General features: G+C 38.1%; 1 protein-coding gene across 2 annotated transcripts; it reads right to left on the bottom strand.

The window, feature by feature from the left end:
- Window positions 1–738: 738 nt before the first annotated feature.
- On the bottom strand, window positions 739–25837 carry LOC116293495 (uncharacterized). Of its 2 annotated transcripts, none has more exons than XM_089036694.1 (20): window positions 25663–25837; window positions 23343–23408; window positions 21717–22986; window positions 20865–20923; window positions 20331–20476; window positions 19916–19985; window positions 19576–19613; window positions 12887–19221; window positions 12070–12128; window positions 11535–11680; window positions 11155–11224; window positions 10595–10632; window positions 8042–10269; window positions 7190–7248; window positions 6128–6273; window positions 5737–5806; window positions 5357–5394; window positions 4714–4899; window positions 3406–3499; window positions 739–2884 (listed from the first exon to the last, which is right to left on the bottom strand). In XM_089036694.1, the coding sequence occupies exons 3-20, from the start codon at window positions 22941–22943 to the stop codon at window positions 2557–2559; spliced, it is 11337 nt and encodes a 3778-aa protein (XP_088892820.1). In that variant the 5' UTR covers window positions 22944–22986; window positions 23343–23408; window positions 25663–25837; the 3' UTR covers window positions 739–2556. The 2 variants fall into 2 exon arrangements, with proteins under 2 accessions (XP_088892820.1, XP_088892821.1); XM_089036695.1 differs by having other exon boundaries at window positions 8042–10191.
- Window positions 25838–27077: the final 1240 nt, after the last annotated feature.

Below are 27077 nucleotides of genomic sequence, written 5' to 3'. Positions count from 1 at the left end.
TATTATCGTTATCCCAATATGTGGTCACAACATACATATTACATTGTCTGAAACGAGTTGAGGGACCACTGTTTTGTGCTAGTGATTTACCTCACTCGGCTTCAAATTCATTTCTTTACCTTTCTGCTTTTCTCTGCTTAATAGATGTTATTCCATGAACTGGAAATGTGAAAAAAATTATCCTTCAATTTTCCACCCAAAACAAGTATAACGTCAAATACTGGCGTTGGAGGGGACGAGTACAAAAAAGGGTGAGTAGTCTTAACTTAATTACTCTTTAGACAGTGTGAGAACTATACTTAACGAGGTCCCACCGAATATGAGTATGAGTATGAGTATGAGTATGAGTATGAGTATGAGTATGAGTATGAGTATGGGTATGGGTATGGGTATGGGTATGGGTATGGGTATGGGTATGGGTATGGGTATGAGTATGGGTATGGATACGAGTATGGGTATGAGTATGGGTATGAGTATGAGTATGAGTATGGGTATGAGTATGAGTATGAGTATGAGTATGGGTATGGGTATGGGTATGGGTATGGATACGAGTATGAGTATGAGTATGAGTATGAGTATGGGTATGGGTATGAGTATGAGTATGGGTATGGATACGAGTATGGGTATGAGTATGAGTACTATGGGCCATAAGTATGAGTACTATGAGTTTGAGTTAACGTACAAACTAAGAATGTGGAACAGCTTTATTTTTTCGTAAACCATTCATAAATATTTAACTTCAATAAATCTTTAACTTTTAATGTTATGAAAATCGTTTTATTTCATCGAAGAATTTTTAATATTAAAATGTTGCTATTTCATAAATTCTAGTTGATATTTTTCGAAAAAATATCTTCCAGATTTAGCATTAAATTACAGCAGGGTAGACACGCATAGTGGCAACAAAGTAAACCATTTCCTTTTAATTTGTTCTTCATTCCAATAATAAAATCATTTTATTTGAGAAAAGAACCCAATTAATAGACCTTATTCGTTGTGCTGCAATGTTTTCCCATTACAGACCACGTATCAGTTTCTTGAGCATAATATTCTTAGTTTGAGTTGTATCCATACTCATGTGTCTTCTTATGCGCAGCCGTTAAACAAAGAAATAATATTCTAGGAAACGACACGGTATGGGAAAACATTGCACCACGGCGAATGAGATCTATTCATAGAAAAGAGATACAGTTGTACTGTCCAACATGGCTGCCGTCACGGGATATTGGCAAACCATATACTGCTTCATATATGTCTAAATAGACTTTGAAGGATTGATGAATCATTTAAGTTGATAATTAACTATAATTATTTTAATCATTTTGATTTGGTTTACATGATTTTGAAAATAAAAGCACGAAAAAAATGGCGGCTATAGATTCATTGCTTTAACGAAAGGCATCGCTGCTTGTTTCAGTGTTTTAACAATGGAAAAGTTTCAACCAACATAGCAGCCTTTCGGTTTTAAAAGCCAGCGTAATAGGTAAATTACAAGCCTTGTATGAAACGACTGAAGAATAGGGCGCCATTTTGGCAGAAATATTTAAAAAATTCCGTTTTTAATCAACCAACGTGGCGTCCATTTTCGTTTCTAATTCATACGGCTTAAACAACGAAATAAAAGTATTTTGAAATTTTTCCATCACATAAATGATGAAAATCGTTGATTCAATATTAAATCGCTTTTTTTTCGGTCAGAAGCGTTTCAACTTCTATCGTAATAATTTCAAAATATAAAAATCGTAATAAACAAAATATAAAAATTATAATCAAAGAATTGAAGAGACTTTTAAGTCAAAACTTGGTTGAGAAAATATCGAAAGCTTCTCACAAAATATTGTCTTGAAGTTTTTTCACCGCAAAAAAAAAAATATATATATATACATATTCATTTTCTTAGTTCAAACAGTGATTTATTTAACGTTAGCGGTTCCTTCGACTGGAAGATTTTTTGTCAGCGATGGAAGCAGACAGAATGCACTTCATAACTCCCTTTAGTCCAGTGGCGGATCCAGGGGAGGGGTGCAGGGGGTGCGCACCCCTCCCTGATTCGACCTTGTGCCCCTACTTCAAAGATTTAACCAATACAAATAATGTTTTTCCCTTTGATTCTAAGGGGTGCACCCCTCCTTGGGTTAACTATGTGCGCTTCGCCCCTCCCTAAACAAATTCCTGGATCCGCCCCTGTAGTCAGTGCTACAAGATAAAACAGGTATGCAAGATTTATGGAAATTGAAATACAGCGGTACCTCTTTAACTTGGACACCTTCGTGACCTTGCCTGGTGTCAGTGTAACGAATTTCTTTTTCTTTTTTCTTTTTTGATAAAAATTCTCTCAGGTAGTTTGCGATCATCTTCAAGAGGTTGTAGTAGCGAAAGGGGGTGCCATGTTAGTGATATAAACTTTAGAACAATAGGTCCAGCCAACATGGCCGCCATACGGAAAGCAAGCATTAGTTTGCATTCTTTTAAAGAAATCAGATTCCAATTTGCAATTCATCTTATAAAAATATACCCAATACAATTTGAATTTAAAATGATGCTTTCGAGGTTCGTTCAGTCGGAGTCTTCGTCACGTGCAGCACCGCTGGCAGAAGATTTTGCAGATGCCTTTCTGGAGTTCTTGTTGGAATACTCTGATGTATCCGATACATCATCCCCGTATGAAAGGTTCATCCCTGGCTTGATTAGGTGGGATTGGTTCAGAAATAATAACAGCTGTTTTTTGTAGATGTCATCCTCTTCTGTTTCATTGTCTTTGGGGATGAATTCAGGGTTAGAGTGCCCGTCAGGGAAGGGCTTCGGGCGAGTTTCGTCATCATATACCATAATTTCCAGAGGAATGATATTCATATTGCTGCCAGGGTGATAGATGGTATATGTCCTGTGCAAATATGAACATTTAAGTGAATAGAATGCCCAACATTGACAGATGGTACGCAAAGCTCCTTATGAGAAAATAGTCTAAGGAATAAATGCGAAATAGATCGCAGTAACATTCCCCTGCACACCCACCCCTGCACATTCACCCCTGCACATCCACCCCTACACATCCACCCCTACACATCCACCCCTGCACATCCACCCCTACACATCTACCCCTGCAAATCCCTCCCTGCACATCCACCCCTGCACCTCCACCCCTGCACATCCACCCCTGCACCTCCACCCCTACACATCCACCCCTACACATCCACCCCTGCACGTCCACCCCTGCACATCCACCCCTGCACATCCACCCCTGCACATACACCCCTGCACATCCACCCCTGCACGTCCACCCCTACACATCCACCAATACACATGCACCCCTACACATGCACCCCTACACATGCACCCCTACACATGCACCCCTACACATGCACCCCTGCACATCCCGCTGCTCTGCTATATAGTTTAGTTTACCTTTTTTTCTTCTTTCTACGCCTAATACAGCATATAAGCAGAAGAATCAATAGCAAGAAGATGACACAGCACACGGCGATGATAATCCAGATTACTGCCAAAAACAAAAATAGGTAAAATCACTTCACCGATTTTAACATCCAATCACAACTCGTAGTTACAATTGTGGTTACGGTTACGGTAACACACGCTACGGCTGCAGTACGGTTACCAATAAACGTTTTAACTCGTGGACACGCGAAGCGTAGAAACGAGTTGTAGTGAGGGGTCTGAATATGCAAATGTGTCACTCACTCGCTCACTCACTCACTAAGATGTTAGCAGATCGATAAACGTTTGTCGATCATCTTACGTCATCTGATTACGAATGTTCAACACGACACTAGCAAGCACAAAGCTCTTATATACAATATAGATTACTTCGTTATTTATATGAGGAAACGAGATGCTGATGTTCCATGTGGGATATATTTCTAGCACTTGTAGACGCCGTGGGGGCCCACTGTGCATGCGCACACTCGCACATAGTTTTATCTTCGAATTATTCATATTAAAAGAATCAAGGAAAGATGCGAATTAAAATAAAATTATACAATTAACGCCTGAAATAAAATTTCAATGAGTTAGACCTTTTTTTCTGATGTATTAAAGTAAACAAAAACGCTGTACAACGTCAACATTTCGATTTTTCAGAAGACTCGTAGATCGAACCGGATATCGAAAAAAGCTATCTTAATTAGAACTCAAGAAGAGAGTCTGATTTCAAGCTCTGGAGGCCTTTATTCTCCATAGAGACATCTCAAAGTCACGGCGGTATTCAGCAAAAAATCTCATAAACTCGATCGAGCGAAGTTTTAATATTACTGATCAACAGTTGTAGAGTGCTTTTAGTCTCACTGTTGAATAGGTGACGTCAACTAAATGAGATAAGTTATTTACTATTTTAGCTGACTTCACCTAAATTTGAAACTACGAGTAAACAGCTTCTTAGATCAGGGATAGAAACGATGATACAAATGAATGTCTATTCACTCATTCTCTGGTAAAACAACCCCCCGGATTAGCATGACCGTTATTTGACGCGCTTTTACTATTTTAGGTGACGCCAGCTAAATAGTTATCTAAGTTAGATACATTTATCTAACTATTCAACAGTGAGACTAAAAGCACTCAAGTGTTTTGTTAATGATCTACAACGAATATCAAAATTTCGAAAATATTACACTATATTATTTCAAAATATTTCTAGTTAGTACGATGTGTAAGCCGAGCATAAATATGTCTTGGACATATAGCACTTGGACTTACTTGGACAAATGACGTCAGAGTTACAATCCTCGTCCTCATAACTAGGTCCCAGGCTACTGCAATTCCTGCCGCCGTTCAATGGGGAAGGATTGGTACATGTTCTAGTTCGACGCCTGGTACCACCTTTACACGACTTGCTGCACTCACCAAACCCAGACCAGTCGCTATAGCTACCATTCACTATACCTTTAAAAAAAATCAAGATTTCATTGGATTTTTGCTTCGAAAAGGAGGAGCCTCTCTTATTGATGCGAATGACTAGAGGCCAGTTTGAGTCAATTCTGATTTACTTATGTGCACTAGTAAAATATCCTGATACCTGACACTCTCATGAGTCGACAATGAAAAATAATTGATTGTTTTGACAAATCTAAAAAAAAAAGTGATTTTTTCGTTCATTGCCATTTTCCTATATTCAACATTGTGAACTGAACCTCCAGCCCTTACTGATATCAAGGTCCTTTTTTTATTTCTGGGGTCAATTTTGATACATTGCTCGTTTTTAGGGGGTAGGGTCACTACAAATGGCTATTGGTTATTGCAAATGGCCTATTTTCACCATATGATGGCGTAAATAGTAGTTAAATCCAGAAAGGCCTCTAGGTAAACATAATAAGTCTGTTGAATGGTGATCGTATCATACCTTTATCACACCTTGAGCCTGTAAATCCAGCTTCGCATCTGGTAAACAAGGCAAAGTAAGAAAAACATTGTAATATCTCTTTAAGTTTTAGTAATCGACCATTTTGGTCAAACAGGGAAAGTGGTCAATACAAAAAAAAGCTCATTTGATATTTCCTGTTCTAGACTAACGTAACTTGCTTGCAAAGCGCTCCGAATTAGGTCGGATAGGAGAGTAGTTTTTTGTTGTTGTTGTTGTTGTTGTTGTTGTTGTTGTTGTTGTTATATCATCCAACATGGCTGCCGTGTCTTTGGTTATTATTATTCTCTTAGAAATGATTGAAAACCAGCGATATGAAAAGTTTTACATTTATTGCTTTACTGAGGCATAAAATAACTTACATGCAATAGGCTCCTGTTACGTTGTTCATCTGACAGTTACCTCGAAGACAATAGCTTGTGCTGCAATTTTCTATTCAAAAAATGGTTAATATTTTTAAACTTTTTGTTTTTCGCATTCTCTCATTTGTGTTCTTTTCGTTTTTTGTAGAATTTTCCTTGGTCAGTTTAAAGGGAAAAAGGGACTGGAAAAAAATACACTTTATATATCTTTTTTCTGTGTGTTTGAATTTAAATTTATAACATAAAAAGAAGAAGAAAATGAAAAAAGAATTGGGGACGTTTTACAAATTATTATTGAGTATCCTTATGAGTATTATGATATAACAAAGGCAATCAGAAAGAGTTTCAATATTTTTTAACACAGTCCCAAATGTACATCACCTCTACATACCAAATGCTTTTACATCACTTGAAAAGATAAAATTTTCAATGTTTCTGCTTCCATTTCGATTGATAATCTCTGTCTTCGCATCCAGTGCAGTCATATTTGAAGTTAAGTTGAAGTTCGCTTGGAAGTTAACCACAACACTCCCGTTACTGTCGAAATGGCAAAAAAATCTTAATATTTATTTGTCTGCAACTTTACGTTTTCTTATATTAAGCAATTATTGGATTCGCTATCGCATGATATCGTAAATTATCAAGTCCGAGGCTGTGTTATCTGCCGAAGCCGAAGGCTGAGGCAGATAACACAGCCAAGGTCTTGATATTTACGATATCATGCGATAGCGAATCCAATAATTGCTTTATTATACATATTGTATACTGGAAAAACATAAACATGAACATTAAATTATAGAGACAAGAATTATGAATGCTATGATGTAGCGTGAAAATCGCAAAATTTTTAATTTAGAAATATTTTAAGAATTCTTCATGAAATATATGAAAATAAGTTAAGGATTCCTTAAATAATTGTTTTTGTACATAATTCTGGAAATAAATACACATAATAAATAAAAACAAAGCTACCACAGCGTGACCTTGAATGAACTTGACATGATAAATGTATTATCTGTAGGAAAACCTACAGATAATACATTTATCATGTCGAGTTCGCACGATATCAGGGATTGGCTGAAGGCTCTCGACCAATCAGATTTGAGATGCTTAGTAAAATGTATAATAATAAAACTTATCGAAAGATTTGCGTACAGACAACCGAAAATGAAATTGGTCGTCACTATAGACCCTCTATAGATTATCTTGGCGCGGCATAATGAATTTACAAAACAAAACACACTTTTTCTCTTTGGAATTTGTGGCATTTCGTTTGTTTTAATATAAGCCTCGCATCCCATCAAGGTAAGTTTGAGACGGAACCCGCATGCGTAGTTGGCTTTCTCTGAGGCCAGTGTCTCCCTCTTCGCCGCCCATCCATGAACCTGTAAGCCAGTGCTTTCAAATCTGTCGTTTTTGGGAAGGGTTACTAATGCCGCAACTAATTTCTCACCTGAACTTGATATCGGTGATGTTAATGTATCCTGGTTGTTCGGAAAAGATACGGTCAAACTATAGAGATAAAGGAAATAATATGAACAATGAATATAAATGCGTTTAATCGAATTTACGAAAATTTTTGTACTTTTTTATCCGAACGGATAGAATGGTAATTGTCCTTTCGTTTCTGTTTCTTTGTTAAAAAAAAGTAATTTATTTTTTTCTTGGATAACGCGGGGAGTGGTTACCCAATTCTCCCGAGCCAAGGGCTCATGTTTAATGCGCTCGAATGTTCACCAGTTTTGTTTTTGTTTTGGTATCCATTTCTTTATCAAATTTACTTCAAACTGGGAATGTTTGGGTACTATAACACGTCTGAAATGGGTTAAGACGTGACAGCACCGTGACGATACGGAAATGACTACTTCGACGATACGGTGGCCATCTCGGATCGCTATGCATAAGGGCGTCAAGGGGCAAAATGAATCTGTGTTACAGTAATGACGTCGATTGACATCAATAGCTCACCACAAGAAAATACAACAATAGATGAATTAAGACGCCACATCGATCGCCTTCGCCCATAATTGATAGATTTCGGGCTTTTAAAAAAGACTAACACTAAAACTCTATATATTTTCCGCCGTTATCTTTGATTTGTTTTGCCACCTGACAAATTGTCCGCCGTATCGTCGAAGTAGTCCATTGTGACATCCTTTATACCAATCATTGCATGCGAGATCACTTCTAAAGATATTTGGATATATCACCGTTTCGGTCACGGCACGTCCTTAGGGAGTTTGTCGCACTCATACGAAATTTGTCTTAAACGGTATAGGTATTAATTTGTTTTCGTTTTACTCACCGCATTTCTCACTCTCTTTGATAGATCAGTGTACGCGCTGGTGTTACTTGATATCAAATCGACACTAAAGCGTTCATTGAAAATCTTGACGGTCACGTTTATGGTGCGGATTAACTCATTCGTCCATGGCTTGTATGGAACAGATATCGAGGAAGACCTACTCACCACCATTACAGTAGAGTTGGGTGTTACCGAAGACGCCATTAGTGAGTAATTTAGGGATGAATTTATCGTAGACATGGTGAAATTAATCGATGGCGTTATTGACACTGCAAAGTTCCTTGTGAAATTCACTGATGCTGTGACATTCATATCCATACTGGATTTTTTTACTACTGTTGATATTACTTGGTCAGAAGAGACGAATAGAGTACTTGGTAATATGCTAACCTTTACTGTTGAATTGGTTGTTGTATTGGACAAGTTGATACTCTCTGTAGTTAAGACAGCAGAAGGAGTGATGGAAGTGTTGGTAACACTGTTTACAACACTGCTGGACAAGCTGATACTTTCTGTAGTTAGGACAGTAGTAGGAGTGATAGAAGTGTTGGTACCATTGTTTACAACAGTACTGGATAAGCTGATACTTTCTGTAGTGAAGACAGCAGTAGGGGTGATGGAAGTTTTGGAAACATTGTCTACAACAGTGCTGGACAAGCTGATACTTTCTGTAGTGAAGACAGCAGTAGGGGTGATGGAAGTGTTGGTACCATTGTTTACAACAGTACTGGACAAGCTGATACTTTCTGGAGTGAAGACAGTGGTAGGAGTGATGGAAGTGTTGGTAGCATTGTTTACAACAGTGCTGGACAAGCTGATACTTTCTGTAGTTAGGACAGTAGTAGGGGTGATGGAAGTGTTGGTAGCATTGTTTACAACACTGCTGGACAAGCTGATACTTTCTGTAGTTAGGACAGTAGTAGGAGTGATAGAAGTGTTGGTACCATTGTTTACAACAGTACTGGATAAGCTGATACTTTCTGTAGTGAAGACAGCAGTAGGGGTGATGGAAGTTTTGGAAACATTGTCTACAACAGTGCTGGACAAGCTGATACTTTCTGTAGTGAAGACAGCAGTAGGGGTGATTGAAGTGTTGGTACCATTGTTTACAACAGTACTGGACAAGCTGATACTTTCTGGAGTGAAGACAGTGGTAGGAGTGATGGAAGTGTTGGTAGCATTGTTTACAACACTGCTGGACAAGCTGATACTTTCTGGAGTGAAGACAGTGGTAGGGGTGATGGAAGTGTTGGTACCATTGTTTACAACAGTACTGGACAAGCTGATACTTTCTGTAGTGAAGACAGCAGTAGGGGTGATGGAAGTGTTGGTACCATTGTTTACAACAGTACTGGACAAGCTGATACTTTCTGGAGTGAAGACAGTGGTAGAAGTGATGGAAGTGTTGGTAGCATTGTTTACAACACTGCTGGACGAGCTGATTCTTTCTGTAATTAAGACAGTAGTAGGGGTGATGGAAGTGTTGGTGCCATTGTTTACAACAGTACTGGACAAGCTGATACTTTCTGGAGTGAAGACAGTAGTAGGAGTGATGGAAATGTTGGTAGCATTGTTTACAACACTGCTGGACAAGCTGATACTTTCTGTAGTGAAGACAGTAGTAGGAGTGATGGAAGTGTTGGTTGCATTGTTTACAACAGTACTGGACAAGCTGATACTTTCTGTAGTTAAGACAGTAGTAGGAGTGATGGAAATGTTGGTAGCATTGTTTACAACACTGCTGGACAAGCTGATACTTTCTGTAGTGAAGACAGCAGTAGGGATGATGGAAGTGTTGGTAGCATTGTTTACAACACTGCTGGACAAGCTGATACTTTCTGGAGTGAAGACAGTAGTAGGAGTGATGGAAGTGTTGGTAGCATTGTTTACAACACTGCTGGACAAGATGATACTTTCTGGAGTGAAGACAGTGGTAGGAGTGATGGAAGTGTTGGTAGCATTGTTTACAACACCGCTGGACAAGCTGATACTTTCTGGAGTGAAGACAGTAGTAGGGGTGATGGAAGTGTTGGTAGCATTGTTTACAACACTGCTGGACAAGCTGATACTTTCTGTAGTGAAGACAGTAGTAGGAGTGATGGCAAGGTTGGAAGTATTGTTTACAACAGTGCTGGATAAGTTGCTGCTTTCTGTAATTAAGACAGTAGTAGGAGAGATGGGAGTGTTGGAAGTATTGTTTACAACAGTACTGGACGAGCTCATACTTTCTGGAATGAAGACAGTAGTAGAAATACTCACTGTTGCATTTGCACAGCAAATTAAAGAGAAAAACATCAAAATGCTGCAGTGCAGCAATGTATCAAAATTGACCCCAGCAATAAAAAAGGACGAGGTTCAGTTCATAACGTTGAATAAAGCAAAATGGCATTGAATAAGAAAACCCAAAAAAAAAAAATTTTGAGACGTTTTGCAAATAGCTATTGCTTATTGCAAATGGCCTATTTTCACGATATAATGTCGTAAATCGTAGTTAAATCCAGAAAGGCCACTAGATAAACATAAGAAGTCTGTTGAATGGTGATTGTATCATACCTTTATCGCACCTTGAGCCTGTAAATCCAGCTTCGCATCTGGTAAACAAGGCAAAGTAAGAAAAACATTGAAATATCTCTTTAAGTTTTAGTAATCGACCATTTTGGTCGAACAGGGAAAGTGGTCAATACAAAAAGAGGCTCATTTGATATGTCCTGTTCTAGACTAACGTAACTTGCTTGCAAAGCGCTCCGATTTAGGTCGGATAGGAGAGTAGTCTCTTTTGTTATATCATCCAACATGGCTGACGTGTCTTTGTTATTTTATTCTCTTAGGCCCCGTCTACACGTATCCTGAAATTTTTGTATCCGTATTTGCGGATACGGGTTGCGTCCACACGTGTGTCCGTATCCACAAATTTTACGAAAACGGACACGTGTGGACGGTGAAGACGATTGGAATACGCTGCGTGTGGACGCAAACATTTTCGTATCCGCAAAAAATAATTTGCGGATACAAAAATTCCCGGATACGTGTGGACGGGGCCTTAGAAATGATTGAAAACCAGCAATATGAAAAGTTTTACATTGATTGCTTTACTGAGGCATAAAACAACTTACATGCAATAGGCTCCTGTTACGTTGTTCATCCGACAGTTACCTCGATGACAATAGTTTGGGATACAGTTTTCTATTCAAAGAAAGGGTAAATATTTTAAGAGTTTTTGTTGTTCACATTCTCTTGTTTTTGTTGTTTTCGTTTATTTGTAGAATTTTCCTTGGTCAGTTTAAATGGGAAAAGGGACTGAAAAAATATATACACTCTATATATCTTTTTTCTGTGTGTTTAAATTTAAATTTATAAAATGAAAAACGAATTGGGGCCGTTTTCCAAATTATTTTTGAGTATCCTTATGTATTGTGACATAAAAAAGGCAATCAGAAAGAGAAAGTTTCTATATTTTTTAACACAATCCTATGAATACATCACCTCTACATACCAAATGCCTTTACATCACTTGAAAAGATAAAATTTTCAATGTTTCTGCTTCCATTTCGATTGATAATCTCTGTCTTCGCATCCAGTGCGGTCATATTTGAAGTTAAGTTGAAGTTCGCTTGGAAGTTAACCACAACACTCCCGTTACTGTCGAAATGGCAAAAAAATCTAAATATTAATTCGTCTGCGAATTTAAATTTCCTTATATTAAAACTTATCGAAAGATTTGCGTACAGACAACCGAAATTGAATCGTCATAGCTATAGACCCCTCGTAGGATTATCTTGGCGAGGCATCGTAATGAATATGCAAAAAGAAAACACACTTTTTTTCGTTGGAGTTTGTGGCATTTCTTTTGTATTTAATATAAGCCTCGCATGCAACCAAGATAAGTTTGAGACGGAACCCGCATGCGTAGTTGGCTTTCTCTGAGGCCAGCGTCTCTCTCTTCTCCGCCCATGCATGAACCTGTAAGCCAGTGCTTTCAAATCTGTCGTTTTTGGGAAGGGTTATCAATGCTGCAACTAATTTCTCACCTGAACTTGATATCGGTGATGTTAATGTATCCTGGTTGTTCGGAAAAGATACGGTCAAACTATATAGATAAAGGAAATAATATGAATAATGATATTTATTAATATTCTAATGAATATTAATGCGTTTCATCGAATTTGGAAAAAAATTGTAATTATCAGACCGGATAGAATGCTAATTGTACTTTTGTTTCTGTTTCTTTGTTAAAAAAAGGTAGTTTATTTTTTACTTCGATAACGCGGGGAGTGGTTGCCCAATTCTCCCGAGCCAAGGGCTCATGTTTAATGCGCTCGAATGTTTGAATTTTGTTGTTGTTGTTGTTGTTTTGGTATTCTTTTTTTTTATCAAGTGTACTTCAAACTGAAAATGTTTGGGTACTATAACATGTTTGAAATGGATTAAGAAGCGACAGCACCGTGACGATACGGAAATGACTACTTCGACAATACGGTAATGACGTCGATTGATATCAACATCTCACCACAAGAAAATACAACAAGAGATGTATTAAGACGTCACATCGATCACCTTTGCCCATAATTGATAGATTTCGGGCTTTTAAAAAGACTAACACACAAAACTCTCTATATTTTCCGCCGTTATCTTTGATTTGTTTTGCCCCCTGACAAATTGTACGCCGTATCGTCGAAGTAGTCCATTGTGACATCCTTTAAACCAATCACTGCGTGCGAGATCACTTCTAAAGATATTCGGATATATTACCGTATCTGTCACGGCACGTCCTTATGGAAGTTTCTTGCACTCATACGAAATTTGTCTTAAACGGTATAGGTATTAATTTGTTTTTGTTTTACTCACCGTATTTCTCACTCTCTTTGATAGATTAGTGTACGCACTGGTGTTACTTGATAACAAATCCACACTAAAGCGTTCATTGAAAATCTTGACGGTCACGTTTATGGTGCGGATTGACTCATTAGTCCATGGCTTGTATGGAACAGATATCGAGGAAGACCTACTCACCACCATTACAGTAGAGTTGGGTGTTACCGAAGACGCCATTAGTGAGTAATTTAGAGATGAATTTATCGTAGACATGGTGAAATTAATCGATGGTGTTATTGACACTGCAAAGTTCCTTGTGAAATTCACTGATGCTGATATTACTGTTGATATTACTTGGTCAGAAGAAACGAATAGCGTACTTGGTAATATGCTAACCTTTACTGTTGCATTGGTTGTTGCACTGGACAACTTGATACTCTCTGTAGTTAAGACAGCAAAAGGAGTAATATAAGTGTTGGTAGCATTGTTTACTACAGTGCTGGACAAGCTAATATTTTCTGGAGGGAAGACAGTAGTAGGAGTGATGGACGTGTTGGTAGCATTGTTTACAACAGTGCTGGACAAGCTAATATTTTCTGGAGGGAAGACAGTAGTAGGAGTGATGGAAGTGTTGGTACCATTGTTTACAACAGTGCTGGGCAAGCTGATACTTTTAGTACTGAAGAAAGTAGTAGGAGTGATAGAAGTGTTGGTAGCATTGTTTACAACAGTGCTGGATAAGTTGATACTTTCTGGAGGGAAGACAGTAGTAGGAGTGATGAAAGTGTTGGTACCATTGTTTACAACAGTACTGGACAAGCTGATACTTTCTGGACTGAAGACAGTAGTAGGAGTGATTGAAGTGTTGGTACCATTGTTTACAACAGTACTGGACAAACTGATACTTTCTGTAGTGAGGACAGTAGTAGCAGTGATAGAAGTGTTGGTAGCATTGTTTACAACAGTGATGGATAAGTTGATACTTTCTGGAGGGAAGACAGTAGAAGGAGTGATGAAAGTGTTGGTACCATTGTTTACAACAGAGCTGGATAAGTTGATACTTTCTGGAGTGAAAACAGTAGTAGGAGTGATTGAAGTGTTGGTACCATTGTTTCCAACAGTGCTGGACAAGCTGATATTTTCGGTAGCGAAGACAGTAGTTGGAGTGATAGAAGTGTTGGAAGCATTGTTTACAACAGTACTGGATAAGCTGATACTTTCTGTAGGGAAGACAGCAGTAGGAGTGATGGAAGTGTTAGTAGCATTTTTTACGACAGTGCTGGACAAGCTGATACTTTCTGGAGTGAAGACAGTAGTAGGAGTGATTGAAGTATTGGTAGCATTGTTTACAACAGTGCTGGACAAGCTGATATTTTCGGTAGCGAAGACAGTAGTTGGAGTGATAGAAGTGTTGGAAGCATTGTTTACAACAGTACTGGATAAGCTGATACTTTCTGTAGGGAAGATAGCAGTAGGAGTGATGGAAGTGTTAGTGGCATTTTTTACGACAGTGCTGGACAAGCTGATACTTTCTGGAGTGAAGACAGTAGTAGGAGTGATAGAAGTATTGGTAGCATTGTTTACAACACTGCTGGACAAGCTGATACTTTCTGTAGCGAAGACAGCAGTAGGAGTGACGGAAGTGTTCCTAACATTTTTTACGACAGTGCTGGACAAGCTGACTCTTTCTGTAGTGAAGACAGTAGTAGGAGTGATAGAAGTGTTGGTATCATTGTTTACAACAGTGCTGGACAAGCTGATACTTTCTGTAGTGAAGACAGTAGTAGGAGTGATAGAAGTGTTGGTATCATTGTTTACAACATTAGTGGTCAAGCTGATACTTTCTGTAGTGAGGACAGTAGTGGGAGTGATAGAAGTGTTGGTACCATTGTTTACAACATTACTGGTCAAGCTGATACTTTCTGTAGTGAGGACAGTAGTAGGAGTGATAGTAGTGTTGGAATTATTGTTTACAACAGTGCTGGATAAGTTGCTGCTTTCTGTAGCGAAGACAGTAGTAGGAGTGATGGCAGTGTTGGAAGTATTGTTTACAACAGTGCTGGACAAGCTGATACTTTCTGGAGTGAAGACAGTAGTAGCAGTGATGGCAGTGTTGGAAGTATTGTTTACAACAGTGCTGGATAAGTTGCTGCTTTCTGTAGCGAAGACAGTAGTAGCAGTAATAGAAGTGTTGGAAGTATTGTTTACAACAGTGCTGGACAAGCTGATACTTTCTGTAGCGAAGACAGTAGTAGGAGTGATGGAAGTGTTGGTATCATTGTTTACAACATTAGTGGTCAAGCTGATACTTTCTGTAGTGAGGACAGTAGTAGGAGTGATAGAAGTGTTGGTAGCTTTGTTTACAACAGTGCTGGACAAGCTTATATTTTCTGTAGTGAAGACAGTAGTAGGACTGACGGAAGTGTTGGTAGCTTTGTTTACAACAGTACTGGACAAGCTGATACTTTCTGTAGTGAAGACAGTAGTAGGGGTGACGGAAGTGTTGGCAGCATTGTTTACAAAAGTGCTAGACAAGCTTATACTTTCTGTAGTGAGGACAGTAGTAGGAGTGATAGAAGTGTTGGTATCATTGTTTACAACATTACTGGACAAACTGATACTTTCTGTAGTGAGGACAGTAGTAGGAGTGATAGAAGTGTTGGTACCATTGTTTACAACATTAGTGGTCAAGATGATACTTTCTGTAGTGAAGACAGCAGTAGGTGTGATGTAAGTGTTGGGAGCCTTGTTTACAACAGTGCTGGACAAGCTCATACTTTCTGTAGTGAAGACAGTAGTAGGAGTGATAGAAGTGTTGGTAGCTTTGTTTACAACAGTGCTGGACAAGCTGACACTTTCTGTAGTGAAGACAGTAGTAGGCGTGATGGAAGTGTTGGTAGCTTTGTTTACAACAGTGCTGGACAAGCTGACACTTTCTGTAGTGAAGACAGTAGTAGGGGTGACGGAAGTGTTGGTAGCCTTGTTTACAACAGTACTGGATAAGCTGATACTTTCTGTAGCAAAGACAGTAGTAGGTGTGATGTAAGTGTTGGGAGCCTTGTTTACAACAGTACTGGACAAGCTGATACTTTCTGTAGCAAAGACAGTAGTAGGGGTGACGGAAGTGTCGGGAGCCTTGTTTACAACAGTGCTGGACAAGCTCATACTTTCTGTAGCAAAGACAGTAGTAGGTGTGACGGAAGTGTTGGTATCATTGTTTACAACATTACTGGACAAGCTGATACTTTCTGTAGTGAGGACAGTAGTAGGAGTGATAGAAGTGTTGGTATCATTGTTTACAACATTAGTGGTCAAGCTGATACTTTCTGTAGTGTGGAAAGTAGTACGAGTGATGAAAGTGTTGGTAACATTGTTTACAACAGTGCTGGACAAGGTGATACTTTCTCTGGTGAACACAGTATTAGGAGTGATGAAAGTGTTGGTAACATTGTTTACAACAGTACTGGATAAGCTGATACTTTCTGTAGCAAAGACAGTAGTAGGTGTGATGTAAGTGTTGGGAGCCTTGTTTACAACAGTACTGGACAAGCTGATACTTTCTGTAGCAAAGACAGTAGTACTGGTGACGGAAGTGTTGGTAGCTTTGTTTACAACAGTGCTGGACAAGCTTATACTTTCTGTAGTGAAGACAGTAGTAGGACTGACGGAAGTGTTGGTAGCTTTGTTTACAATAGTACTGGACAAGCTGATACTTTCTGTAGTGAAGACAGTAGTAGGGGTGACGGAAGTGTTGGCAGCTTTGTTTACAACAGTACTAGACAAGCTTATACTTTCTGTAGTGAAGACAGTAGTAGGACTGAGGGAAGTGTTGGTAGCTTTGTTTACAACAGTGCTGGACAAGCTGATACTTTCTGTAGTGAAGACAGTAGTAGGGGTGACGGAAGTGTTGGTAGCCTTGTTTACAACAGTACTGGATAAGCTGATACTTTCTGTAGCAAGGACAGTAGTGGGTGTGATGTAAGTGTTGGGAGCCTTGTTTACAACAGTGATGGACAAGCTCATACTTTCTGTAGTGAAGACAGTAGTAGGAGTGATAGAAGTGTTGGTAGCTTTGTTTACAACAGTGCTGGACAAACTGACACTTTCTGTAGTGAAGACAGTAGTAGGGGTGACGGAAGTGTTGGTAGCCTTGTTTACAACAGTACTGGATAAGCTGATACTTTCTGTAGCAAAGACAGTAGTAGGTGTGATGTAAGTGTTGGGAGCCTTGTTTACAACAGTACTAGTCAAGCTGATACTTTCTATAGCAAAGACAGTAGTAGGGGTGACGGAAGTGTTGGTAGCTTTGTTTACAACAGTGCTGGACAAGCTGATACTTTCTGGAGTGAAGACAGTAGTAGGGGTGACGGAAGTGTTGGTAGCTTTGTTTACAACAGTACTGGACAAGCTGATACTTTCTGTAGTGAGGACAGTAGTAGGGGTGACGGAAGTGTTGGCAGCTTTGTTTACAAAAGTGCTAGACAAGCTGATACTTTCTGTAGTGAGGACAGTAGTAGGAGTGATAGAAGTGTTGGTATCATTGTTTACAACATTACTGGACAAGCTGATACTTTCTGTAGTGAGGACAGTAGTAGGAGTGATAGAAGTGTTGGTACCATTGTTTACAACATTAGTGGTCAAGATGATACTTTCTGTAGTGAAGACAGCAGTAGGTGTGATGTAAGTGTTGGGGGCCTTGTTTACAACAGTGCTGGACAAGCTCATACTTTCTGTAGTGAAGACAGTAGTAGGGGTGACGGAAGTGTTGGTAGCCTTGTTTACAACATTACTGGATAAGCTGATACTTTCTGTAGCACAGACAGTAGTAGGTGTGATGTAAGTGTTGGGAGCCTTGTTTACAACAGTACTGGACAAGCTGATACTTTCTGTAGCAAAGACAGTAGTAGGGGTGACGGAAGTGTTGATAGCTTTGTTTGCAACAGTACTGGACAAGCTTATACTTTCTGTAGTGAAGACAGTAGAAGGACTGAGGGAAGTGTTGGTAGCTTTGTTTACAACAGTGCTGGACAAGCTTATACTTTCTGTAGTGAAGACAGTAGTAGGACTGACGGAAGTGTTGGTAGCTTTGTTTACAACAGTGCTGGACAAGCTTATACTTTCTGTAGTGAAGACAGTAGTAGGACTGACGGAAGTGTTGGTAGCTTTGTTTACAACAGTACTGGACAAGCTGATACTTTCTGTAGTGAGGACAGTAGTAGGGGTGACGGAAGTGTTGGCAGCTTTGTTTACAACAGTGCTGGACAAGCTTATACTTTCTGTAGTGAAGACAGTAGTAGGACTGAGGGAAGTGTTGGTAGCTTTGTTTACAACAGTGCTGGACAAGCTGATACTTTCTGTAGTGAAGACAGTAGTAGGGGTGACGGAAGTGTTGGTAGCCTTGTTTACAACAGTACTGGATAAGCTGATACTTTCTGTAGCAAAGACAGTAGTAGGTGTGATGTAAGTGTTGGGAGCCTTGTTTACAACAGTGCTGGACAAGCTCATACTTTCTGTAGTGAAGACAGTAGTAGGGGTGATGGAAGTGTTGGTAGCTTTGTTTACAACAGTGCTGGACAAGCTGACACTTTCTGTAGTGAAGACAGTAGTAGGGGTGACGGAAGTGTTGGTAGCCTTGTTTACAACAGTACTGGATAAGCTCATACTTTCTGTAGTGAAGACAGTAGTAGGGGTGATGGAAGTGTTGGTAGCTTTGTTTACAACAGTGCTGGACAAGCTCATACTTTCTGTAGCAAAGACAGTAGTAGGGGTGACGGAAGTGTTGGTAGCTTTGTTTACAACAGTGCTGGACAAGCTTATAATTTTTGTTGCAAAGACAGTAGTAGGGGTGATGGAAGTGTTGGTACCATTGTTTACAACAGTACTGGACAAGCTCATACTTTCTGTAGCAAAGACAGTAGTAGGAGTGATGGAAGAGTTGATACCATTGTTTACAACAGTACTGGATAAGCTGATACTTTCTGCAGGGAAAACAGTAGTAGGAGTGATAGAAGTGTTGGTATCATTGTTTACAACATTAGTGGTCAAGCTGATACTTTCTGTAGTGAGGACAGTAGTAGGAGTGATAGAAGTGTTGGTATCATTGTTTACAACAGTGCTGGGCAAGCTGATACTCTCTGCAGGGAAGACAGTAGTAGGAGTGATAGAAGTGTTGGTATCATTGTTTACAACATTACTGGACAAGCTGATACTTTCTGTAGTGAGGACAGTAGTAGGAGTTATAGAAGTGTTGGTACCATTGTTTACAACAGTGCTATACAAGCTGATCCTTTTTGTAGTAAAGACAGTAGTAGGAGCGATGGAAGTTTTGGTAGCACTGTTTACAACAGTACTGGATAAGCTGATACTTTCTGTAGCAAAGATAGTAGTAGAAATACTCACTGTTGCATTTGCACAGCACATTAAAGAAAAAAAATTAAAATACTGTACATCATCATTTTTTGTTGTTGTTTTTTTTATTCAATGTCATTTTCTTATACTCAACCGATTATTAGCTGAAACTCTACCCTTACGAATATCAAGGTCTTTTTTTTCTGTGATCAATTTTCATACATTGCTCGTTTTTAGGGGGCAGGGTCACTGCAAATGGCTATTGGTTATTGCAAATGGCCTATTTTCACCATATGATGGCGTAAATAGTAGTTAAATCCAGAAAGGCCACTAGATAAACATAATAAGTCTGTTGAATGGTGATCGTATCATACCTTTATCACACCTTGAGCCTGTAAATCCAGCTTCGCATCTGGTAAACAAGGCAAAGTAAGAAAAACATTGAAATATCTAGTTTTAGTAATCGACCATTTTGGTCGAACAGGGAAAGTAGTCAATACAAAAAGAGGCTCATTTGATATGTCCTGTTCTAGACTCACGTGACTTGCTTGCAAAGCGCTCCGATTTTGGTCGGAAGGGAGAGTAGTCTCTTTTGTTATATCATCCAACATGGCTGCCGTGTCTTTGGTTATTTTATTCTCTTAGAAATGATTGAAAACCAGCAATATGAAAAGTTTTACATTTATTGCTTTACTGAGGCATAAAATAACTTACATGCAATAGGCTCCTGTTACGTTGTTCATCTGACAGTTACCTCGAGGACAATAGCTTGTGCTGCAATTTTCTATTCAAAAAATGGTTAATATTTTTAAACTTTTTGTTTTTCGCATTCTCTCCATTGTGCTCTTTTCGTTTTTATTTATTTATTTTTTTTTTTTGGAGAATTTTCCTTGGTCAGTTTAAAGGGTCAAAGGGACTGGAAAAAAATACACTGTATATATCTTTTTTCTGTGTGTTTAAATTTAAATTTATAACATAAAAAGGAGAAGAAAATGAAAAACGAATTGGGGACGTTTTCCAAATTATTTTTGAGTATCCTTATGAGTATTGTGACATAAGAAAGGCAATCAGAAAGAGAAAGTTTCTATATTTTTTAACACAATCCTATAAATACATCACCTCTACATACCAAATGCCTTTACATCACTTGAAAAGATAAAATTTTCAATGTTTCTGCTTCCATTTCGATTGATAATCTCTGTCTTCGCATCCAGTGCGGTCATATTTGAAGTTAAGTTGAAGTTCGCTTGGAACTTAACCACAACACTTCCGTTACTGTCGAAAGGACAAAAAAATCTTAATATTTATTTGTCTGCAACTTTTCATTTCGTTATGTTAAAACTTATCGAAAGATTTGCGTACAGACAACCGAAATTGAATCTTCATAGCTATAGACCCCTCGTAAGATAACCTTGGCGAGGCATCGTAATGAATATACAAAAGAAAACACACTATTTCCCGTTGGAATTTGTGGCATTTTTTTTGTATTCAATATAAGCCTCGCATCCCATCAAGGTAAGTTTGAGACGGAACCCGCATGCGTAGTTGGCTTTCTCTGAGGCCAGCGTCTCCCTCTTCTCCGCCCATCCATGAACCTGTACGCCAGTGCTTTCAAATCTGTCGTTTTTGGGAAGGGTTATTAATGCCGCAACTAATTTCTCACCTGAACTTGATATCGGTGATGTTAATGTATCCTGGTTGTTCGGAAAAGATACGGTCAAACTATAGAGATAAAGGAAATAATACTCTATTGAATATAAATGCGTTTAATCGAGCTTAGGAAAATTTTGTAATTTTTTATCCGAACGGATAGAATGGTAATTGTCCTTTCGTTTCTGTTTCTTTGTTAAAAAAAGTAATTTATTTTTTTCTTGGATAACGCGGGGAGTGGTTGCCCAATTCTCCCGAGCCAAGGGCTCATGTTTAATGCGCTCGAATGTTCATCAGTTTTGTTTTTGTTTTGGTATCATTTTTTTTATCAAGTTTACTTCAAACTGGGAATGTTTGGGTATTATAACACGTCTGAAATGGGTTAAGACGTGACAGCACCGTGACGATACGGAAATGACTACTTCGACGATACGGTGGCCATCTCTGATCGATATGCATTATGGGGCGTCAAGGGGCCAAATGAATCTGTGTTACAGTAATGACGTCGATTGACATCAACAGCTCACCACAAGAAAATACAACAATAGATGAATTAAGACGCCACATCGATCGCCTGTGCACATAATTGATAAATTTCGGGCTTTTATAAAACACAAACACACGAAGCTCTATATATTTTCCGCCGTTATCTTTGATTTGTTTTGCCCCCTGACAAATTGTCCGCCGTATCGTCGAAGTAGTCCATTGTGACATCCTTTAAACCCATCAATGCGTGCGAGATCACTTCTAAAAATATTCGGATATATTACCGTTTCGATCACGGCACGTCCTTAGGGAGTTTCTTGCACTCGTACGAAATTTGTCTTAAACGGTATAGGTTTTAATTTGTTTTTGTTTTACTCACCGTATTTCTCACTCTCTTTGATAGATTAGTGTACGCGCTGGTGTTACTTGATATCAAATCGACACTAAAGCGTTCATTGAAAATCTTGACGGTCACGTTTATGGTACGGATTGACTCATTCGTCCATGGCTTGTATGGAACAGATATCGAGGAAGACCTACTCACCACCATTACAGTAGAGTTGGGTGTTACCGAAGACGCCATTAGTGAGTAATTTAGAGATGAATTTATCGTAGACATGGTGAAATTAATCGATGGTGTTATTGACACTGCAAAGTTCCTTGTGAAATTCACTGATGCTGATACTACTGTTGATATTACTTGGTCAGAAGAAACGAATAGCGTACTTGGTAATATGCTAACCTTTACTGTTGCATTGATTGTTGTATTGGACAAGTTGATACTCTCTGTAGTTAAGACAGCAGAAGGAGTGATGGAAGTGTTGGTACCATTATCTACAACAGTGCTGGATAAGTTGCTGCTTTCTGTAGCGAAGACAGTAGTAGGAGAGATGCCAGTGTTGGAAGTATTGTTTACAACAGTGCTTGATAAGTTGCTGCTTTCTGTAGCGAAGACAGTAGTAGGAGAGATGGCAGTGTTGGAAGTATTGTTTACAACAGTGCTGGATAAGCTGATACTTTCTGTAGTGAAGACAGTAGTAGAAATACTCGTTGCATTTGCAAAGCAAATTAAAGAGAAAAACATCCAAATACTGTACAACGTGTTTGCATGCATCCGCATTATCCCATTCTTATTCTTGCTTGCTGCCACTAGTCGCGACCAGCTTTTCCCATACAACAAAACAATATAAGATAGTACTATCTGAAAGACGTTTACCCATGTATCGGACATTAAAATGTCAATATGCAGTCGTCTTTCAAAGTTCGTGTCATTTAAAGACGTTTTCTTTGTGTTTGACGTAGCACAAGGTGACATACAAGAGCGAGTGTCACAAGCGATTCTTCTCTGCCAAGAAGTCCATGTTTGCTTGCTTGAACAAGACTTGTTTCCTTTTCTGCTAGAACAGTCCACCGTTTGTGGTGTAACTTTTCCTGGTACTTCTATAAAACTCTCTTTTTCTTTCATACACTGAGAGCAGTTAGTATGGTTCTGTCGGAAATCCCGTAAATTACTTATTGAATTTATATCTATTTTGGTTTGCACTTGGTATGCTTTTTTTACTTGAAGATGAACATCATCCCCAGATCCATTAAAACCTTCCTGCATCTTACAGCAACGAGGGAAAGCGAACAAGCTTTGCGTTGTAGATCTATAAAAAAAGACATTCAGTATGCGTAATGATCAATTTTAAAACGGATGATGCTACTAAAATCAGGAACTGACGCTCTGTACAGCAACTCTCAAATGGCTTCTGCATTAGGTCCAATTAGAAAGCACGAAAAAACAAACTGACCAATCACGGTGCTGAATCAGGAAGCCATTATCTAGGGTGTAGGTTTCCCGCTCATAGACAATCTGCAGCCAGTTCTATTCTTAGAACGGAACCAGCGCTTTATGACTTAACAATCTTTCATTTTATTGTTATCACACAGCTGTTAATTGCTTGCTGTTTGTATATCTGGCCATAGATAGCTGTCGCCTTGAGCAGCGAATGTGCGCCTTTACCTGATGTTGAATTCTCATCGCTCAAGTGCTGTCATCCTTTGCTGTTGTTGGCAGTCCAGTCTGATACTATAGATAAAGACGATATGACGTTAAAATATAGCTGCAAAATCACCCAGCTTGTCTCGCTTAATTTATCAAAAACTCTACTAATCTCGAGGAAAATGATTAAAGATTACTAGACTCAAATATAGACAATGATTTTTAAAAAGTTGAATTTAAAATGAAGCGAAAATTTCCAATGCAAGTGCTTAAGTACTGAGTATCATCTCATGTTTGCAGTTTGTTTCGCCTTAGTTCATTTGTTAGGAAGCTTTATTTATTCCTGACATTGTTATGGAAAACAATTAAAAAAACATCGTTTTGTAAACTGAAATAATTGGCAATTCAGTTATAAATGAAAAAAAATCATTAATTATTTTCCAGAATTACTATCAGTGGGTCGCAATCATAATGTTAATATTTTTCCATATTATCTTTTTCATTTTCTAAACGGTTTTTATCTGGTATCGTATTTCACCTGCCGTTTGTTGTTCACATTTTTTGGTTGTTCTCTCAGTCACCCGTGGAAACGAATCATTGAGAATTTCCTACGGTCGTGGAATAAAAGTTGCGAGTATTTGAATCACTGTAGGGACTAACTGACCAATAGTAACGATTGGCAAAAATATACTTCTGAATTTAACTCTGTTTTATCTTGAGAACCAATAACTCAGCGGCAATTCAGAATAGAGAGAAGTACTATTCAAACTCGGGATTTCTTCTAGTTCTTAGTTCTTAAAGCAGTCCCATCTCTAAAACTTCAATCCAAATATTTTATCGGAACGGAAAACTACAAAAAGAAGAAAATACATTGATTTGAATTCTATGAAACAACGTTATTTTACAGAAGCAGGATTACTCGATTCCATGATAGGACAAGAGGACTGGAGTACAATGAAATTCTAAATTGTACTCTGTAGAGTCCCAATGAAATAGCTCAATTTTGTTGAGCATATTATAAACAAAAAATCGCCTGATCTTCTCGTACAATTCGGAAATTATAGATACTAGTGATGTTTTGAAATTTCTCAAATTTCGAAAACTTTTAAAACATTACTCGTACCTATAAATTCCGAATTGTAATCGAGATCGTGCGATTTCCTACAAAAATCTTAAGCCTATATTTATGCATTATCATAATGGTAAATCATGCTTTTTTCCAGAAAGATTTTTTTCTATCTTCAAAAGCTTTCTTTCTTTTTTTTTTTTTTTTTTTTTTTTTGATTTGTATTAATCTAAATATGATTTATTCATAAGATATTTTACTAATGTAACGTCAAGCATTGGCGGGAATTCAAAAGCTTCGCGGTTGGAACAGTTCCAACTAATAAAACGTAGAAAACGCTAGACGAACATTAGCAATAAGGCTTTAAGTCACTAAGGAATGGAATTTTGTAGTATCCTAGGATTTGTCCATTTAGCTCTTTTAAGCAAAAATTGAGGGTCTAAAAGAACAGGCTTATACCACAAACGGGACGTTTTTGTTTCACACAGCGGGTCTCCGTGCTCGTTAACTCTCGCTTTCGTAAATGCCATTACAACAAATCTAATTTTAGACTATCTGAACTAGATACGTCTGCTGGCGATTTTAATGTTTTAAAACAGGCTTGTAATATGTCCGCGATAATACTAAATATTTGTATTTTATTGCCATAGAATTACCTTAGAATTGTTTTCGAACATTAAGTAGTATTTCCTAGCTGTTTACGTTCTTTTCCTTTTCTTCATTCATTTAATTTTTGTACAGTACAGTACAATAAAAAAACGGGGGGTCGAAGTAAATCGAGTTTGCTGCATGATAGGGTCGTTTCATAATGAAATTTTTGAACTTCACTCGAGAGATAGATATCGATAATATTAATCTGCAAATAGGAAAGAAATAAAACTCTTTGCAAAAGCTGCTCGGAGTTATCTAAAAGCATCTTATTAATCGCTTCTTGACAAGCAGAAATTAAAAGGGAAATTTTTTAAAATTTATTTCTATTAGATTTTCTTATTTTCTTTTACTTTTCATGTTAATGAATTTCACTGGACTAAGAAAAATACTCCTTCTACAAGGCTTAACGAATCATGAAAAACAAAATAAATTGAATCTTGCGGGTAAAAATTCAGTGAACAATAATATAGGATAAATTGAAAAAATATTTTCTCGTTTAATTTTCTAATTTTCTCCATGTTTGTAAGCCTCCAAAAGCCTTCTACGTTAATGGAAGTCTTGGCTTTGTATTAATGAACTGAAGCAGCGCATTTCAATTAGGTTGTTTATAAGCAAGCTGGTTACCTTTTGTACACGACGCTAGCACCAAAACACCTGTAAATGATATCTTCAGTTAGTAAACTTTTGTTTATACAAATCCACTGATCTAAGAGCTGTAGATAGCGATATTGTGATATTGTGTGTGCCTCCAAGACCGCCTTCTTATTACTCGTATATTTGCTCGCACAGCTCTTTTAGTTTCCCAAACAGAACACTCTGGAAGCAAAACCACAAACGCTGGTGATTTGCAGGTGTTTTATTTCCGGTCGCCATAGCAACCCAGGAATGTGCTTTAGTCTATCATTCCTCATTAATATGGATTGGCAATGGGTCAAGATAGATATGTACTATGGAAGCCTTGGAAGCGATGTTTCAGACTAGTTATGGCGATTTAGTAATGGCACTATGCGGAATTGATTGAAGCGCAGAAATAATTGCTGCGAGCCGTCAGGCGAGTAGCAAGAATGATCTTTACAATTGGGATCCCTGTGTGCTATATGCCAAAAACTCGATTTGTAGTTGTCGAGATGATTTTCGGAGTATGCAGTATGTTTGTTTAGCGGGTTTTATCATGAATTTGTGTGACGTTGAAAGCACGTTGCTCGATTTGCTGTTAACCGAGGTTTACTTATTTATTGCTGGAAGCATTCATCAAGGTCATGTACGATTTAGTGACATTTCACGAGGAAGACAATACAATACAATACAATACAATACAACACAATAACTTTATTTAACGTGGTCAAAAATACACTTAGCTCAATATATAGAATATTTTGCTAATTGGCAGGTACTGCCACAATGTTCTTTCATGAGTTTTTCAGCGCTGTTATGTGCTCAGACTTTGACAATAGAACACTGGACTGCCGTAAAAACCATCCCAGATACCGAGAGGCTGTCACTCAAACGAAACAAAACAGTCGGCCATTGACGCAAATAACATATCACACCGATTGCCCGCTGAGGCAAAAAAAAATCAATCTCCTATTATGGTAACAAATGCTGATCTACCAATCGTTTTGACATACCATAAACATCTTTTGACATTATTTTTTATTATATAGATATCGATGAAATACCAGGTATTCTACTAGTGTCGAAAACTTGATGTCTTTCACCAGTGGAAGATACCATATCTTTCACACGTGAAGATATCGCTGTTGAATCGGCTTGCTATTTTAATAAAGAATTTTTGAGCTTTTGTTTTATTTAAGTTTCATCGATATCTATACAATAAACAGAACATTACATGGCAGCTTGGAGATACGAATTTTATCTTCTCGTGTTCAATTTAAATATCAATTGAACACTCGAAGATAAAATTCGTATCTCCGCGCGCCCATGTAATATCCTCTATTTATACATACTCGCAGCATTTCATTTGCACTATGCAACAGCTAGTTAATGTCACTTTAAATAAAATAAGGAAAAAAGAGTGT

Source organism: Actinia tenebrosa, unplaced genomic scaffold (genome assembly GCF_029948245.1).
Source record: "Actinia tenebrosa isolate PJP-AT-01 unplaced genomic scaffold, QUT_ActTen_1.0 PGA_scaffold4__44_contigs__length_22323623, whole genome shotgun sequence".
Classification (NCBI taxonomy): domain Eukaryota; kingdom Metazoa; phylum Cnidaria; class Anthozoa; order Actiniaria; family Actiniidae; genus Actinia; species Actinia tenebrosa.
Note: the sequence above shows the minus strand (reverse complement) of the source record. Positions and strands in the feature narration are given on the sequence as shown.